The 20,356-nt window shown below is 34.1% G+C and overlaps 1 protein-coding gene across 1 annotated transcript in view; it reads left to right on the top strand.

Moving 5' to 3' along the window:
• Window positions 1-20,356, top strand: part of PIK3CA (phosphatidylinositol-4,5-bisphosphate 3-kinase catalytic subunit alpha) — a 72,580-nt gene that overhangs the window by 32,793 nt on the left and 19,431 nt on the right. The window contains exons 2-9 of the mRNA XM_033128688.1: window positions 8,282-8,709; window positions 9,246-9,455; window positions 10,817-11,067; window positions 13,447-13,692; window positions 14,409-14,494; window positions 18,203-18,308; window positions 18,826-18,978; window positions 19,067-19,201. Of these exons, the coding sequence (XP_032984579.1) occupies window positions 8,358-8,709; window positions 9,246-9,455; window positions 10,817-11,067; window positions 13,447-13,692; window positions 14,409-14,494; window positions 18,203-18,308; window positions 18,826-18,978; window positions 19,067-19,201 (1,539 nt within the window). The 5' untranslated portion in view covers window positions 8,282-8,357. The remainder of the gene's footprint in view (window positions 1-8,281; window positions 8,710-9,245; window positions 9,456-10,816; window positions 11,068-13,446; window positions 13,693-14,408; window positions 14,495-18,202; window positions 18,309-18,825; window positions 18,979-19,066; window positions 19,202-20,356) is intronic.

Here is a 20,356-nt window from a genome sequence, read left to right as displayed (position 1 = left end):
TTTTAAAGTTCAAATTGGGAAAATTAGTGACTACATATTTTGAGATTTGGTATGGTTTCTTTTTTTGTTTTTTTGTTTTTTTCTGTTATGGGTTTTTTATGTATTTATGTATAATACAGAATTTAAATTCATAATCTAATCTAAGATCAGTGTTTATTAATCTACATTTCCTTACTGGCTCTTACATTTGTTTGCCACATTTGATTCTGTTACACTGGATTCTTTTAACCCACCTTAATAAAGTCCTTGTTCACATTTGCTGATAATCAAAAGTCTACACTGGTGTAGATATTACTGACCTTCTCCTTAATTGTTTGTTGTTATTTTTTAAAATCCATTTGCATAAACCCTTTCTAAGGATCTGATATTGGGGAACCTTTGTCTTAAATAATGCATTAAATCTCTAAAATGTATTTTCATTACATCTTTCATAACACTATGAACTTAATAGTGAAAATGGATTTCATCACCTACCTACTAAAGGAATTTGAGTTTTCTACATACTGATCATAAGAACTTGATTTTCCACCCTGAAATTGTTAAGGTCTCTCTGAATCACTGAAAGGGTGAGTTAAAACTGTTCTCTCATGGTCAGCTTGTAAAGGTCAGTGGACAGCACTTTGAAAGAAATGGGTAATATGCATCCTTCCAGAGTTAGTGTATATTACAGCTGTCCCTTTGGACTCACTCCAACAACAGCTCAGTGACTCTTAGAAGAGAATTTTAGAGGCCCTAACTGGGGCCCAGGACAATTATACTGAAAGACACTTGTTTCCCATGCATATCCACTGCAATGAAATTTGTTTAAAATCATGCTTGTTATCCCTCAGATCCAATGATTCTCTCAATGCTTTTGATTATCCTTTAAGGGTATCTTCAGCCATCTCTTTCTTGCTATTAGGTACTATTGCTACTTCTCTTTGTTCAGGCCCTTGTTACATTTTCCCTGAGATAATTTCAACAGTTTAGTTTCTCTGTTTATTTCTCAATGCTCTAGAACTGTAGTCACCCAAAGCAAAACCCTATGCTGGAAAAGTTCAAGTCTAGCAGGAGGTCAAACATGGATGTAGATAATTTTAATAAGAATGTATTAAAGTATAATTATAGGACTACATTTAAGAGGCTGGGTAACATTAAAAGGGGGAGTAATTAACTCTGGAAATAGTTAAAGTAACTTTTAAGGAGAATAATCAGACCGTAGAATTATTAATCCAGATTTTAATAGCAAGTGTAGAGGGAAGTTTCCGGTTTTCTTATTCTAAATCAAACTAAATTAAAGATTTATTGGTAGTTAAAAAAAAAGGAAAACTTATTTTCTAGTTAATGAGCAAATAAAGAGATATAACTGAGTTAGCCACAAAACTACATGTAATAATAGTTGACGTGTCTGAAAATGAGGGTGGAAAATATGTTGTCAACATGTATCTAAATATATATATTTGTAAATATCAGTTAAATCTGATGACGTCTGTTACATGTATCAGTTCGATAAGATGTAAATATGTGTAAAACCTTTCGTCATTCAACAAACACTTATGCAGATTTTCTATTTATGGAACGTGGGTATCTAGAAAGTACACGGTGCTTATTTTAGCAGATTGTGGCTGTTTGAGATGATTAAGCTGCCAATAGTCAATATAGACATCCCTTAAATTTGCAAGTATATACTTCAATATAGCTTTGTTATTTTTAACGATTTTCTGATGCAAATATAATATTGATATTTTAAAAATAAATAACTGTTTTAAACATAATACACTTCTGAAACTGAAACCTGAATTTAAAATAGCTAAAATATACTGTATGTATATTTTAAAGTAATCAAGTCAGCAAAAGTCTCTGTAGTCTTAGGCTGTATTTATAGAGGTATAATCCACAGTCAAGTGATAGTTTTCTGTCCTCTCCCTTGGTGATACTGACTCTAGAGTATTGTTTTAGATTTTGTTGTCACATTTAAGATGAATATTAGCGAAAGAACACACCCAATGATGTCAAAGAAGATGATGATAAACTATCTTGCTAATTATGTTGAAAGGAATTGGGGCTAAAAAGACCTAGGGAAAATTCTAACACCTGTCAAGCATGTGGAAAGACGAGAAAGCAGACAGAACTGATGGCACAAAGAAGTTGAGGAATGACAAGCTTTAGGGATAGCTTTAGAAGCACTCCACAAAAATTTTTGTATCAGGTAGGGAGCTCCCAGCAGTGAAAATATCCAATTAAGTGACTTCTGAGAAACTTTATTTTAAGATTTTTAACTTCACTGGCTTAAAATTGATGCTTCCCCTCCCGTCCCCCCCCCCCCCCCCCCCCCCCCCCCCCCGAAGGACTTAAATTGAAAGTGTAGGACTGTAGTTGCAAAGGCAGGGTTGGGGATTACTTATCCAATGTTCATTTAGAAAATTCTCGTTTGTATTATGGAATTCTGATACCTTATCAGAGGTCCGCAAACGTTTTCTGTAACAGGCCAGATAGTAAATATTTTAGGCTTTCCAGGCCACATGGTGTCTATGTCTCACCTGCTCAGCTCTGCTGTTACAGTGCGAAAGCATCACTGACAATATGTAAACACAGTTTAATGGCTGTGTTCCAATCAAACTTTTATTTTCAAAAGCAGGTAGTGAGCTGGATTTGCCCCATGGGCCACAGTATGACAACTCGTCTGAAATGATGAAATCTGGGAAAACTATTCTAAGAGAAGAAAGGCTTTCAATTTAGGAGTTAAAGAACAGATTGCCAGAATGGCATTGTCGTCTTGCACTGTAAGAGTGCACATCAAATGTTCAACATACTGAATTGCCCAATGAATTAAGAATTAAGAAACCTTCCACTCTAAAAGTCAAATGACCATGGAGAGTCTGAGACTATTTTCTACTGTTCGTCTCTGCTCTTATTTTGTCCTTAGAGGTGTCTTTACTCCTGCTGAGTGATACCGGCTACTCTACCTGGACTGTAATGCAGACCCATCTCTTACCAAGAAATAAATGCAGGCTCAGGCCTTCTAAGGACAGAAAGACGTTCAGTGCCTCCTGCCTAAACAGTAATTTTAGTATCTGAACAAGGAAGTAAACAGATTTTCTCTATCATTAAGGTATTTGTATATTTTGTGCTTCTAAGCTCATACAAGAAGGGTTCTCATATCGTCATTTGGTCTGTTGGTCTTTTGTTTGCAAAATGGTAATCAAGTGTTGATGCTGACTAGACATGAAAACGAGAAGAGGAGGCTGCTACTTTGTTTTCCCGAAAATAAAACCAGGTCTTATATTAATTGTTGCTCCAAAAGACGCATTAGGGCTTACATTCAGGGCTTACGTAGCATTCTGAAAAATCATGCTAGGGCTTATTTTCCAGTTAGGTCTTATTTTCGGGGAAACATGGTATCTTCAGGCAGGCTGGCCACAGCTGAGAATGACCATTGGCGGCTAGATAACAAAGGGATGCGAGCATTTTTAAAAAGCACCATCTCCAATCTGGGGTTGTTCGTTTTAGGGCCAAAGATACCCTCAGACTCTTCAGTAGCACTGAAGAGCTTTGCCATATTGTGTTTTAGTATAGCACAGTAATTGGTTTTACAATGAGGACTGTAAACTCCTTAAGAAATGTGTAAACTGTGAATTATACATACTCTTTTAAGAAAACAGGATTGCCCCATTGAAATAGTTTATCAGCAGATATATAAAAATTTAGGATAAGCAAAACCAATTTATTTCCTAAGAGTTCTGAATAGTTATGATTTGTCAGCATATGAAAAATTCTGGCATTCTGAACTCAAAAGCCCAATAGAGTAGTTCCTTGACTCTTAAAGTGTTTTATTTTTAGCAGATAGACTTTTTTGTGATCTCAAATCTCCAAACTCCAGATTTGTATTTTAAATATTTTATAGTGATTTCTAGTTTTCAAATAAGTTATTTTCCTTTGTAAATAGATTTTGCACTTAAGTTTGGATAATTCCACCTTCTTTATCAACTTTTAATTTTCTATAGTGTAAAGGCCCTTTTACTTAAAATGTTTTATACTCCGATTTATTAACTTAAGGGGTTTTTCTCCAAATTCACGGAATTGAGAAGATACCATTTTTATACCTTGGTTTAATGTTTATTTGATTATGTCCTATATTTGAAAAGCAAAGTTTTAAAGAAATCTGAGTTAAAAAATTATGAAAATGTGTCATGTCATTGTTTTGCTCAAAATTCTTGAGAGACTCTCTTTAACTTATAGTGTACTACGTAAAATTGAAATTTAACGTGGAGTCTGGCCACCCTTGTGGCCCCTGCCTACCTCTCACCTGTCTTTCCTTGTCACCCACCCTGCCTATTTCCATGCAGGTCAAACTCAAGTAATAAAAATAACGTGTGTTGCTGGTAACAGGCTGCGTTCTTTCGTGGTCTGTGACTTGGCACACCTATGCTTGTGGCAATCTAAAACGTGCTCATCTAGCTCTCCGTGACCCAGCCACCCCTCTCCCTACTAATCTATGATATTCTACTTAAATTTTACCCCTCTGATGCCTTCCCTAACCTCCTGAGGCAGTTGGAGATTTCTTGTGACTTTTCCAAAGTTCATATTTTGTCTTATAACAGTTTTCCATTGTTAAAGTTGTTCTTATGTCTTGTCTTTCCCCAATAACCTGTGAGTCCCTCAGCAACCAAAGGGAAAGCATCTTGTTTACATTTGTTTTCATAGCATATTTAGCCTAGCGCCTAGCACAAGCAGATATTTCGCCACAAAGGGGAGTGGGGGAAGGAAAAGCAAGTGATTCCGCTCTTCTAAGCTAGATAGCAGTGCCATTTAAATAGGAATATCAGGAGTCTAGGGAACTAGAAGCAGCTGCAAAAATACCAGCATCGGAGCCATTCACTACTAACCAACCTTGTCTGGGAGCCTCGCATTACCTCCCAGTGCTACCTTCAAGTTCCAGCTCTTGGAAGTTGGCACTGCTTGATAAAGCTCCTTGTTTATTTGCCTCCCTCAGTAAAAGAACCCAACCCCCCTTTTCCATCTCTGTCTGGTGCTAGACCTGGATAATTCATAATAGCTTGAAAAGATAATGTGGGTATACTTTACAGGTTTATTGATAGGAATAGGAATGTTTCACATTTATTGAGTGTTTACTGTGTGCAAATCTCTTTGCTTCCATGTTTTTCATGTATTACCTAATACAACAACCAAATGAAGTATATACCATTATCCCAATTTAACAAATGTGGGGGGAAATAAGGTTCAGTGAGACGAATTAAACTTCTCAAGGCCACACAACTATTAAGGCAGCCCGAATTTGAATCCAGTCTAACTTTAGAGCCCATTCTCTTATTTACCACCAATGACTATTACCTGGTCATAACTGAGGCCCTAAATAGCAGCATGCACTTTGAAATGACCTAGACCTAGGTTCAAAATTCATATCTAATATTTACTGGTGGTGAATAACTTCACCTCTCTGACCTTTGTGTTCCTCGTGTGAAATGGCAATACCTGCCCCAAAAGAGTCATTGCCTTCCTAAGTGCATCATATGTACTAAATAGTAAATGCTAGCTCCATTCGCTTTCTCTGCACTTTGGCTCACGTGAGCTCCGATGTAACAATTTGTACAGACTAAGGCCTGGCATAAGAAGACAGAGAAGAAAGTTAGATCCTGTCTCTTCTGTATAGTACTACCATAATGTCTGCCAGTGCCTGCCTTCCGGGATCTCCAAGTCTTGTATGGTTATGATCACATTTTGTCTCGTATGAGAAGAGTGCCTCTGGAGTATTTCATAGTTAGTTGTTAATTGCCCATAAATTTACTATAGTAGAATAAAGATTAGAATCAATGGTCTGTTTACTGTATTAGACTTCTCTTTTGCTATTTCTTAAGGAGCGTATGAGACTCTGGGGATTGTTATTTATTATATAAAAATAATAATTGCTCCCATGATTCCATAACAGACCTGGTAGTGCCATTCAACAAAGAAAACTATAAACACAGCTGCTGTTTTGGTGTGGCTTGTGGTTTGGTTTTATTTGAACTTTTTTATGCAGGCAGATCATTATTTAAAAGTAGTCATTTGGCTTTTTCCCTTGCATTCTTCAAATTCTTTGTATGTTTTAGAAAGCTTAGCTTAAATCACCTCTATAATTATGCACACAGATTGATCCATCTGGTCTTTTTACTAGCCCATGAATTTTCTTTTAAAAATATAATAGGATAATTATATTTTAAAATCCTAGAACTTCAGTTGGTATCTTTTGTAAATTGGAAGAACAATATTTTCAACTATTAAAAAGTAATTTTATATTCTTTATTGTCTTCCAATTGATTTCTATATCTCCAGAGGTAGGGGGGGGCTTGAAATTTCTGCTCTGTCTACTCCTCCCCCTTTCCTGTGTTAACACTCTGCAGCATACCACACACACTGCTTGCAGCTGAGACGTGGTACAGCAGAAATGTCTGCTCAGAGTAGGCTGTTGCTTGCTAGGTCATACTGGCTGTGACGTGAAAGACGGACTGGACTGTAGGAGGCAAACCTAGATGCAGGGAGACTGTTTAGGCCTTTGCGGTGGTCCAGACAAGAAATGGTAGCGGTCTGATCCAAGGTACTACGATAGTGAAGGGGTGTAGACGTATTCAGGACATAGAATTAACAAAATTTGTTGATGGATTAGATGTTGATGGGTATGACATAGAGGAGTTAGAGATGGCGGGTTTCTGCATTAGATGCCTCATGCTCCTCACATCTTACTGTGTTTGCTTAATTCCTGCTTATCCTTTAAAAACATCAGTTTATATGTTACCTCCTGTGGAAACCTTCCCACTCCAACTTCCATTGAGTGAGGTGACAACTCTGAGCCTTTATAGCACTTAGCACTTCTCTATGAGAGCATTTTTCCTTCTATTTTGTACCTGTGAATTTAATTACCCCACTCCCAACATACACATAATCTTCACGTTCTTGAGGTTGTCTTGTGCGGGCAAGGGCCATGTGTCTTATTCATCATCATATTCCCAGCACCTACCGTGTTTCCCTGGAAATAAGACCTAACCGGAAAATAAGCCCTAGCAGATTTTTCAGGATGATATCCCCTGAACATAAGCCCTAATGCATCTTTTGGAGCAAAACTTAATATAAGATCCGGTCTTATTTTTGGGGAAACACAATAACATGGTCCCGGGGACAGCACTGGTACATTTTTAGTGACTAAACAAAGTTGTCCACAGTGCCTGAGAAATCGAGTATAGTAAGTTATCTGGGCCTTTTGACTCGTTTCTCTAGCTTAACTTTTATTTCTTTTTTATTTTATTAATGTCTCTCACTTTTTTGTATACCTTTACAGTTTAGCTTACTGAATAAAAGAAATAAAAAACATAAACAGCAAAAAATAAACTTGTGCTTTGTGGGTTTTGACAGTATCTTCCAAAAGAACCCCCAAGATTATTGATACCTAAAAAATGAGGGCTTCAAATCATAATAATAATTAATATTTTTAAAATATTACAAGTGCTTAACACATTTGGTTGAAACATTGTACTGACAGAGAGTCAGTAGGTCTAATTTGTGTGTAGATCATTTCTGTCAGAAGTATTAGGACAGGGTTATTTGATAAAGTGGATATAGATCACTGCAAACTTACCATATCTCAAGGAAAATGTATTGATGACACTATATTATAGTGAACATATACCTAAATTATAGTTTAAAAGCAGAATGATCTAAGATATCACATAGATAATAATCAGTACAATAAAGGAAATTACAAAGATTGATGTAAGAAAGAAAAAAAGACCAACCCATGTGATTTCTCATTACCACAGGGTGGAGGTAGGGGTGAAAAAGAAAAAGACTTGATTCCTCTAGCCTTTACTTTACTCATCTTTAAAATGAGAGCAGTTGACCCGTGAACTAAAAGATCCTTTCCTGCCCAAATAGCAGAGAATGATAGACATGCTATAATATGTGATGGAAATGTTGGTTTCAATTATAACTTAGTTGATTCTTCCCATAGCTTCAGCTCTGTCTTGATAAGACCCAACTTTTAAAAAATTCACTCAAATAACATTTTTTTTATTAAATGACTATTAAGTATAATTAAATAAAAGTGATTTTTCTAATTTCTGCTTTGTATTCAATTCTTTCAGCCTAATTTGAAGCAACAGTTTCCATCACAATATTTAAGATGCATTATTATTACTTACCCTACTTTAATTCAAACCACAGAAGATGAATTTTTATATTTAATAATGCTATAAATGTATTCTTCTATAGTTATTTCTTTTTTAACGTATGTTTTCCTTCTTTGGTTTAGATTTCTGCTTTGGAACAGCCACACATCTAATTCCTTAAAGTAGTTTTATATGTAAAACTTGTAAAGGATCAGAACAATGCCTCCAAGACCATCATCAGGTGAACTGTGGGGCATCCACTTGATGCCCCCAAGAATCCTAGTGGAATGTTTACTACCAAATGGAATGATAGTGACTTTAGAATGCCTCCGTGAGGCTACCTTAATAACTATAAAGCATGAACTATTTAAAGAAGCAAGAAAATACCCTCTCCATCAACTTCTTCAAGATGAATCTTCTTACATTTTCGTAAGTGTTACCCAAGAAGCAGAAAGGGAAGAATTTTTTGATGAAACAAGACGACTTTGTGACCTTCGGCTCTTTCAACCATTTTTAAAAGTAATTGAGCCAGTAGGCAACCGTGAAGAAAAGATCCTCAATCGAGAAATTGGTATGATATAATTTTTGACTAAATGGCATTGTCATCCTGTTCTAAATCCAGATAACTATGAAACGTAACTGTTTTATCATTACCGAAATACTTCTTTCTGAACCAGTTAATTATCTTTGTAATCTTAAATAAATAGATTTTGAAATGAAAGTCATTATAAATCTAAAGTATTTTTTGACTGTTGAACTATTTTTAACACCTTGATATTATTCTATAAAGTTTTCTTTAAGAAGCATCATTTGTAGTGCTAACCTAGATTTGTTACATCCCAGTTTGGTTTTACCATTCTTTAAAAAATAACTGACATGGATAATGCTTGCTGCCTTTGCTCCAAATTGCTAAATATGTTTTATATATTAAAAATATTGGAGTCCTTGTCAACCCTTACTATATGTGTACATCAAAATTTTTTTCAACCCAGAGAAATTTCTTTATTCTATTGGGACCTTCCAAAACTACCAAGTTCCCTATTTATAAGAAACATGTTCATACCCTGTATTTAATAGAATATTATATTCTTTATGTAATTTTTTAAGGCTTTGCTATCGGCATGCCAGTGTGTGAATTTGATATGGTTAAAGATCCAGAAGTACAGGACTTCCGAAGAAATATTCTGAATGTTTGTAAAGAAGCTGTGGATCTTAGGGATCTTAATTCACCTCATAGTAGAGCAATGTATGTCTACCCTCCAAATGTAGAATCTTCACCAGAACTGCCAAAGCACATATATAATAAATTAGATAAAGGTAAGAAACCTGCCAATCTACTATAGTTGGTCGCTGTAGTGAAAACTTCTGTCTGTGCCTATATTTTTGTACAGTCTTTTTATCCCAGTTAGATGATAAGCATCTTCAAGTCAGATACTGCTTATACTGACAAGATATAGTTGAGTGCCAAGTACACAACCTCTGTACAATAAATATTTATTGACTGAATGAATTGTGTGCATATGCTGTTGATCCCTTGGTTAACTGTTTATCTCAGAATAAAACTAAAGAACTTGGAGTTTGAAATTCACTATTATGGAATTATACCTTATTATTGCTCTTATAAATAAAAACAAGAATAAATAGAAATATTTTATGAAATTTTGGAAAAACTTTACACAGTGTTCTTATTTTTTATCATCTATCATTATCACAAAGAAAAAATAAATTCTTAATGTTAAATGCAGTAATCAAATCTGATCATAAATGATATATAGGTTGACTTTTGACACTTAATATATCAATTTCTAGAATTAAGTGAACATGAAAGTATGTCAACTATATTGTTTTGGAAATGAAAATCTTTTATCAGATAAATATCTGTAGATTTTAAGATAACAAAGGGAAGGGTTTAATTTTGAAGCTATAGAATAGGTTAACTCACACTCTTTTAAATATAAAATTCTGTTAATAGAATACATTATTACCATTTCACCCATATTATTCAAAGTAGTTTAATGTGATATAACAGCTTCACTTAAAATTCTTTTCTACTCTAGCGTATTTTAAAAATGGAACACTCCTCATTTTTCCCCAACATGCTTTTTGAAAAATTTCCAACATACAAGAAAGTTGGAAGAATTACACCGTGAACACCCAGACCACTCTGACATAGTTTTACTCTTTCCATTTTCATCCTTTATTTTTCATTCCCTGGCTTAATTGATCTTAAAAGGAAAAAATTAGAAAATCCATCTTCTTTCCCTTCCTCCACCATCTTTTCTCTCATTCTGATTCTTTCTTTCAGTCTCCATGATTCTTTCCCATAGTTGCCAAACACTCTTCCATTTTTGGTACTCTTGAACCTTTGGTACCATCATGCGTCACTCTTCACAGTAATTGTATCCAGGAAGTATGCCATGCAGTTTAGAATGGAAATTAGCTTGGTCTCTGGTATTTGTGATCCACTAATCACAGTTTTTCATGCTTGCCATAAAACATGAGATCTGGGCATGGTCTGGTGGCCCTATTAGATTTGAAGATTTACCTGTATTTAATTAGTCTGATTAAGTTATTTTGGATTATGGTTAGAGAAATGGTAGTGCATACTTTTTGAAATTTGTCTCTTGAAAAATGAAATATATATGGTGATTGCACCTAATAATGTTTTCCTGTTATAGGGCAAATAATAGTGGTGATTTGGGTAATAGTTTCTCCAAATAATGACAAGCAGAAGTATACTCTGAAAATCAATCATGACTGTGTGCCAGAACAAGTAATTGCTGAAGCAATCAGGAAAAAAACTCGAAGTATGTTGCTGTCATCTGAACAACTAAAACTTTGTGTTTTAGAATATCAGGGCAAGTATATTTTAAAAGTATGTGGATGTGATGAATACTTCCTAGAAAAATATCCTCTGAGTCAGTATAAGGTGAGTAACAAGTTTCAAATATATTGATTAAACTTAAAAAGGAATCACTCCAGGGACTACTGTCTATATTTTTAGGACATATTTTTTGAAAAATGATTAATATTAGTAAATAGCATTCATAAATTTATTTTTATACTATAATTCGAGAGATTGGTGAATTTAATTTGGAAGAACAGATACTATTCTTCCTTTAAATTGTATATTGTTAATATTTGGGGATATGGCTACATATGTGGATAAGCTGATTTAACATTTTTGCAATTGTAACAATAGTTATATCATTATTCATATACAGACATTTGATTTGTTGACTATTTAATTGTGCCATGAGATAAGATAAAATAATGTTTCAGGTATTGTCCATGCAAAAAAAATGCATCGTGTGTTTTTCTAGATCGCTCCAGTTCTATAGTGGAAATACTTTTATTAGCCAATAGGAATTTTAAATAATGTGGAATTTGCACAGAAGGCCTTTCATGTGCCTTTTTTAAAAAGGGGGGTTTACTGTATTCATTTGAATATGCAATGTAAGCAAATAAAGTAAATGTGCCCCTTGTCAAAAAAAAAAGTACATAAAAACATGTTGGCAGTTACACTAACTGCAAAATATGCGGTAGTTCATGATTTTTATCTCTTCCCAAGCAATGGCATAACCAGTAATTAAATATTTTTTAAAATTCATGATTTACTGTTAATTAAAATATACTATTAATACTACCCTACTCTCTATTCATTAAATACCTAGAAGAAGCAACTGCACAAGATGTGATCAAACAGTATGGTGAATGTTTAAAATAAAAAAACTTACTACAGTAGAAGACACATTGCCATTAATCCCCCTCAAAATACACCCCCTCGCTTCAGACACACTTATCCCATCATTCTTGCCACTTTCTGAAGCAGTTCTGGGAGTCCTCCTTTGTGAGTGTCTTTAATTGCTCTGTCGTGGCTGCCTCAATGTCCTGAATCATTTTGACTTTGGGGAAGAGCCATAAGTCACACGGTGCCAGATCCTGTGAATAAGGTGAATGAGGACACAGCGTGATATTTTCATTTGACAGAAATTGCTGTACCAGGAGTGGTGTGTGACATGGAGGGTTGTCATGGTAGAGGATGATTTATGGCACACTTTAAAACACACTTTCTATCAACCGTAGCTCACTCCCGACTGACTGCACTGAACAAGTTGAAACTTGTCACACACTGTTACTAAGGTTCGACATGCCACTTACCATATTGAAGGTCTCTGCCTTTCTGTTGCATTCACAGTATATTGTGATCACAACGTAAAGGCTCCGCATCACATATCACCTCTGGTACAGCAATTTCTGTCCAATAAAAACATTACTGTGTATCCTCATCTACCTTATTCAGCAGATTTGGCACTATGTGACTTCTGGCTCTTCCCCAAAGTCAAAATGATTCAGGACATCGAGGCAGCCACAACAACGCAGCTAAAGACAGGAAAGAGGATTTTCAGAACTGCATCAGAATGTGGCAAGAACAATGGGATAAGTGTGTTGGAAGCAAGGGGACGTATTTTGAGTGGGATTAATGGCAATGTATTTTTTACTGTAATAAATTTTTTGTAATTTAAGCATTCACCAAATTTTTTGATCACACCTCGTATTTATACCAAGTCTATGCTAAGTACTGATTTACAATACCCAGCAAGACATGGTTCCTGCCTTCAGGCTGCTTATAGTCTAAGTGGGGCTTGTGGATAAGAAAATAGGCTATTATAATATGAATACAGTAGCATTTATATTAAAAATTTCCATCCTAACTACTATTTCAAGGTTCAGACCAATGTGTGGTTTTTTTTTAAATATATCTTATAATTTTATCAGTCTCCTCTCTTTGTGGTTTTTTGTTTATTTTTTAACAAAACAAATATTTCTCAAACGTTGGGACAGAAGAGCATGAGGGCAGCAACCCTTGGATTGGACATCAATATAACTTAATAGATTGAATGATATTATAGGAGCTTACTAAATGATGTTGCTTTTCCTTTAACAAGTGCAATGTTTCCATGATGAGTATCCTCCAATCCTTGTTTCTAATTTTTTCTTTTTTCGGTTGGTGGGGGCCTTCCAGTTAAGCATAGAACTAGTGTCAAAAGCTGACTTTTTTTTTTCTTTTTTACAATTTATACTCCAAGAGGTGGTTGGTTGATCCTGTGCTGTAACCTAACTCCCAAATGTTAGTATTTTAAATGTGAAGATATAGCAACTGCTAAGAAATGTGGTCGATAATGTTTGATTTGTTATTTTTTGCAGATTAGTATGTACATTCTCTCATAATACTCTCACATGTTGCTTTTAAAATGAAAAACCTTGTAAAAAATGGCTTCTCCACATCCCCCTTCATCTCTTACAGTATATAAGAAGCTGTATAATGCTTGGGAGGTTGCCCAATTTGATGCTGATGGCTAAAGAAAGCCTTTACTCACAACTACCAATGGACTGTTTCACAATGCCATCTTATTCCAGGCGCATCTCCACAGCCACACCGTATATGAATGGAGAAACATCTACAAAATCCCTTTGGGTTATAAATAGTGCACTCAGAATAAAAATTCTTTGTGCAACCTATGTGAATGTAAATATTCGAGACATTGACAAGGTAATGTGTTGATGCTTATTTTATATAAATTATTTTACATAAACCTTTTTTGTTGAACTACATAACTCTCTTGACCTGCAGTGTGTTTTCTGATGGCTAGAAAACCACCTGTCTACCTCAGCTATTCCACAGTGTATTGTCCTTTGTCTGTAATTCTAAAGCCCCAAATTCTAGTATTGCAATAGTTCTAATACCTATAATTCTAAACTCTTAAAACCAAAAGTTTCACAGAATTCATTTGGCAGCAAGATCTGACCTGACCTGAAGTGAGGGGTTTTTTTAGTTTTTATTTATCCCATTTAACTATAAATGTTCATGTGTTTTGTTGCAGAAATATTAATATCTTTATGGAGTGTCGTTCTAACTGCTGAGAGTATTAAGTAATATTTAGTTTATCTTTCTGAAATATGAGTAACTCTAAATTCCATACCTGGCCTAAAGGAATTGTGGGCTTATATTTATATATATTAGTCTGATGTCCCCCTGAAAGCAGCAATAAATTTTGGTAAAGAATCTGCATCAGTATTAACTTATTATATATGTGAAGAAAAGGAGGACAGAAAAGCTCTATTTGAATAGAAATTTTGAATGGATTCTCTCATTCATATCAGCTACACTATTTTGATATTGTTTAATATTGGTTCTATCTAGTATGTATTGTGTGTGTACGTGTATATATATTTGTATACACATACTTATTCTTTTTTTTTTCTTAGATCTATGTTAGAACAGGTATCTACCATGGAGGAGAACCCTTATGTGACAATGTGAACACTCAAAGAGTACCTTGTTCTAATCCCAGGTAAGGAAGTATACGGATTTATATTTCCACAAGTCATATTAGTGTTTAGCAGTATAATCAATAAAAGAAGTATAGTTTACATCATTAGTTTTCTACGAGTCATATAAATCACCAGACATTTACATATAGAACATAAGGACATCCTGTCAAATGAGTGTCAGTCACAGGATCACTTTATTGATTCTCTATAAAATTTTATCTGTAGTGTTTTTCTGATTCTCTCTTCCTGTTGGATCAAGGAGAGAACAGAATATTGTTACAGTTTTGTACTGATTATTCCCATATATTAGATTCCTAAACCTAGCATTTTATTCTTTTCTTATCTCCATTTATATTAGGAAGTGAGAGTTGGCAAACAACTCCAGAGCCAGACTCTGAGGCAGTTTTCTTTACATCACTTCTAAGAATAGATAAATATGACATTCAAATAGTCTTTGGGAATAGATCAATTTCTTAGGGGGAAGGGGAGTTATTGGGTATATTTTAAATTATTACTGCCTAGATACAATGACAAAATTAAAGGTAGTATAATCTAAAAGCTTGCCATCTACCATTTCTCTGCCTTTCTATATAGAATCATTTGGGAATATGAGTCTACTCCTGAATATGTAATAGTAATATTTTAAGAGAACCCAAATTGATATTAAAGATTAAAGCTGTATGTTATAGACAAGTAATAGAACAAACTAGTGAATCCTCCAGAAGTAAATTTCATAATGAATTTAGACTGAATTCTAGGAGAGTCAAGAAAAAGTTTTGATCTTATAGTTAAGTTGCTAGAGGTGGCTACCATTCTAGAGCGTAGGTAAAGCTCAAAGAGATGGTAGCCGCCTCTACCTGGAGGAACGGAAATAGTTCCTCATCTTACCTCAACCGTTGTAGGTCAGAAAGTACGTCATTCAGGTTAGAGCTTATGCTGTGGCAACAAACAACTCGAGGATCTTTTTAAATGTTTGTTAAAAAACAAAAGCTTGTTTACCTCTCAGACTGCATGACTGTCACAAGTTGAACGAGGTGGTTGTGCAAGGAACAGCAAAACAATACTTGAGTAAAATGGCCAAAATTTTTCCAAACTTAGTGAAAACTATAAAACCAACAAACTAAGCAGTTCAACAAGCCCCAAGCAAAGACTCCAAAATAACAGGTTTTGGGGATTTATCCCAGTTGTTTTAAGTACCAAAAAGTTAACTAATTTTATAAAAGTAAAAGGCAAATTTAATTATGTAAGATTAAAATGTCAAAACTTTAGTAAATAAAAGGAGATATTTACAAAGGATTTACATTTGATTATTTTTTCTGCAACAATTCTCTAGTACAAAGGGTAAAATCCCTATGGTAATAGTATGAATATTTAAATAAATTTTTTAACTTTATTTACCAAAAAAAAAAAAAAATTAGAGATAAAATGAAAGTATTAGAAAGATAGAAAAGTAGATTTTAAAAGTTCTTACTGAGGTTGATTGTTCCAAATCTGTGCTTCCATATGCTAGGTATATTATTTTATGATTTCTTCATAAATGTTATCAGGTATCTCCCAAAATCAGAATCAGTTTGGATTATATATATATGGGGGTGCCAAAAAATATATACACATGACTTACCATCTCTTGTTATCGGTATGTATTATTACAATGTTAATGCAGTTTTTTCCTTTCTTAAAATGTGTATAAATTTTTTTTGGCACCCTCTCTATATAAAACCATTGCCTAAAAATAAAGAACTTCTGTGTGTGTGTGTGTGTGTGTGTGTGTGTGTGTGTGTGTGTGTACTTTAGAAGAAACGTGCTTTATTTGGTTAGCATAGTACTGTACACAACTACATTCACTGGATATAGCTCTCATAAAAAGTGTGTAGAATACTTCCTACCAATTATGAGCACTTCTAAAGATTTAGAAGTAATGAAACCCTAGGTACCTTGACTGTGTACTTATCAAATCCCACAGTAGTTCTTCTCCCTGTGTATATTGTTTCTTTTTCCTTTAGAAGTCCTTTGTGCTAAATTCCCCCATTTTAAATGTAAGTCTTCTCTGTATAAGTGGATCTTTTTTTTTTTAATCCTCATCCATACTTGAGTAAAGATACTAGAATAAATAGAACTTATTTTACTGATAAAGTTTTATACCTTAGTTTGGCTAATTAAAGTTAGAATTTTTTATACCATTTTGTTGTTAGTTTTGTTTATTTATAATCAACAAATAGAATTTTGAAGAAGCCATTTGAAAAGTTTTCAAAATTAATATCTAGCACTTGAGCTTTTACCATGGACCAATTACTCTTCTAATCGATTTACTTAGGTTAACTCATTTAATCTTCACAACAACTTTATGGGAGGTAGGTCGTATTAGTCCCATTTCAAAGATGAGAAAACAAAGTGAGGGTCACACATGTAGTAAAATAGTTGAAACAAGATTCTAACCTGCATACTGTGACTTCTGAGTCAGTATTCTTAACCATTGCTACAATGCTTTTTTTAAAAAAATAACAACTATGTATTTTACTTGACTCTACAAATATATTCACCAAATAGACATAATTTCACATGTACCATCCAGTAAATTGGAGTTTATTAAAATTTGAAAAAAATTGTCACTTTTTACTCTTTCCTTATTATAAATGTCAAGTTTTATTACTTGTGAAGTAGTCCTAAAATTCAAATACTTTCTGCTAACATATCCTTCATGTTATTTCTATACTGACGTATTTAAATTAATGGGTTCTTCTGAATAAAACTATATCATCTACATAATTAAAAATAATCATAATAGGAAATTTCATTTTACCTCGTTTAGATTCCCCTTTCTATTAGTATTTGCTTTTATAAGCTAATTTTTTTAACTGAAGTATAGCACAAATGCATAAATGTATCCAAATCATCATTGCACAGCTCAGTGAGTTACCACAAAGTGAATACCTACATACCCACTAGACTGATCAAGAAATAGAACATTGACTAGCATTCCAGAAGTCCCTCCTCATGTCTCTTTCCAATCCATTAACCTTCTCTCCTCTCCAAAGGGAACTACGATCCTGACTTCTAACACTATTGGTCAGTTTTGGCTGTTTTTATATCTTACATAAATGGACTAACAGAGTAGATATTCTTTTGTGTCTATCATCTTTCACTCAATATTATGTTTGTAAGATTTCATCCACAATGAAACTGGTGTTGATTTCCAGCTGTGTAGTATTCCATTATATGAATATACTGCAATTTATCTGTTCTGCGATTGAATGTTTAGATCGTTTGCAGTTTGGGGGATATTACAAATAATTCTGTTAACATTTGGTGTACAAATGCACAAATTTCTTTGGTTTTATATCTAGAGGTGGAGCCAAGTCATAGGTCAGTTTTACTAGATTATGCTTTCCAAATTGGTTGTATAAATTACACCTTCACTAGCAGTATATGAGGTTTCCTGTTACTATCCATCATTACCACCCATTGATATTGTCAGTCTTTATAATTTTAGCCAATCTCTTCTATAGTGATATCTCCATGACATTTTGTTTTGCATTTTCTGGATGACAAACTGACGTTGACTGCTTTTTCATGTTTATTGGCCATTGGGATATGATCTTATGAAATGTCTGTTCTAGTCAATCTCGGGCATGTTTTTCGTTGTACTTATTTTTTTCTTGACAATTTGTAGGAGTCATTTATATACTTTTTTCTTGGTAAATTCTTTTGTTCTTTCAAATTTCACATAGGTGGAACGAATGGCTGAATTACGACATATACATTCCTGATCTTCCTCGTGCGGCTCGACTTTGCCTTTCCATTTGTTCTGTCAAAGGCCGAAAAGGTGCTAAGGAGGTAAAGTATTTTAGAAGGAGCAATGCTATTAACCTCTAGACTCTACTTATATATTGCTGATTGAGTTTTTAGTCAAGAAATGGATGTTATTTTTCTTTATCTAAAATAAATAAAACATTATAAAATTTTTAATAAGTAAATGTATCATAGAAGAATACCTTGGGAGCTTCCAGAATTTATTTGTGGTGAGTATGTTCTGAGGTCATATTGATACAATTTTTTAAACATGCAAAGTGACTACACACAAAGATCTGTTAAGTGATTACATTCAAATATCTGTGTTGCTCGCTTTGGTTCATATTTCCTATTAATAATTAAAGGAAATACATGTAATTTCATATGGGAAAAAGGAAAGCAAGTTCTTACACTTTGAAAAAGTTAATAGGCTTGTTATAGACATTATGATAGGGGCAGTTGTTGACCTCTCCTTCCTGGGAAAGAAAAGAGTTTTGAAATGCGTTCTATAATTTAATCCACAGAGTATGAATATTTTCCTGCGTTTTATTTTTTTTTTAAGGAACACTGTCCATTGGCCTGGGGAAATATAAACTTGTTTGATTACACAGATACTCTAGTATCTGGGAAAATGGCTTTGAATCTTTGGCCAGTACCTCATGGATTAGAAGATTTGCTGAACCCTATTGGTGTTACTGGATCAAATCCAAATAAAGTAAGCTATTATCATAAATTACAATTTTTTTTATGACAGTCAAGCACAACATATATATATACATAATAACTTTTATTCCATCTCTTAGGAAACTCCCTGCTTAGAGTTGGAGTTTGACTGGTTCAGCAGTGTGGTCAAGTTTCCAGATATGTCAGTGATTGAAGAGCATGCTAATTGGTCTGTGTCCCGAGAAGCAGGATTTAGTTATTCCCATGCAGGACTGGTAAGGCAAATCACTGAGTTTTCTTAAGTATCTATCACAATCAGTGGATTTGGGTACATACTCTTTGTATGGAAAAGGTTTCATGTGTTTTCGTTACACTGACAGAGCTACTATAGGCTCTAGGACGGCATTGCAATATAATACAATTCTCTATATCCTAATATTTTTATTACTGCAGCTCTGCCTCTTCTTCATTTACTCAGAGCTCTAGCCTGCCTTCATTTAACAAATATTTTCTTAGTTTCAGCAGACCCAATGTTAACTGAAAGATAGAATCAATTTTAGTCTCTTACAAAAAACAATTTTTCTTTGAAAGAAAAAACGTATTGTATGGTATGTACTAGTCATAAAGTTGTAACCTAAAAAGACCTCCATTGAGTAACAGTCTAATGGTGAAAATAGACATTTAACCGGTGAAAGAAGAAATACAAGGTTATAAATCATGGTTTAAGTGCCACAAAGGGAAAAACAATAGTGTACCAAGAATGAGAAACGGAGGGTTGGGAGAGAAAAGCTAATATATATTGGGTTCAGGAAAGACCTCTCTGAGATAGTAACTTTGAGGTTGAACTAAAGTATAAATATGTTGTTAACTGAGCTTGGAAACAGAAAAAATAGCTTCACCACCATAGCCCAGATCCCCTAGAAAAGAGTATATATGAAATGGAATTTAAATACTGATCTGTTGTCTGATCTCTGCCTCAACTTTGCAACCACAATATAAGTGGGTGTAAGGACCATTAAATTCTCCCTTATTTCTCAAGGGCAAAGGTGTCAGTGCTAAGAGAAGAGAATATTTTTGTTCTTTGTTGTCTTTTTTCCCACTTTTCAAATTTATCACTTTTTCTTTGGCCTAGTTGTAGGTTATCGATAGGCCCACCAATTAATATGGGGCTAAGAAGTCCAGAAATATGCCTACCATGTTTCATATACTCCTGGAAGAAGTAACAGCAGCACCCAGGGGCGGCCAGCAATCTTTCACTTAGAAACTTTTATGAGTTTACAGCTATATAATCAGTAAGGGGTTTAATCCCTTTTGTAAACTGAGTAATAATCATAATAACCTTTAGCCTTCCTGCCTATGTACTTTCAAAGATTTGTAAAAGGTATTTTGATAAGTACAATTAATTTAAAATCATTACTGAATTCTATCAG

This window comes from Rhinolophus ferrumequinum, chromosome 2 (assembly GCF_004115265.2).
Source record: "Rhinolophus ferrumequinum isolate MPI-CBG mRhiFer1 chromosome 2, mRhiFer1_v1.p, whole genome shotgun sequence".
In the NCBI taxonomy this organism is placed as follows: Eukaryota; Metazoa; Chordata; class Mammalia; order Chiroptera; family Rhinolophidae; genus Rhinolophus; species Rhinolophus ferrumequinum.
Note: the sequence above shows the minus strand (reverse complement) of the source record. Positions and strands in the feature narration are given on the sequence as shown.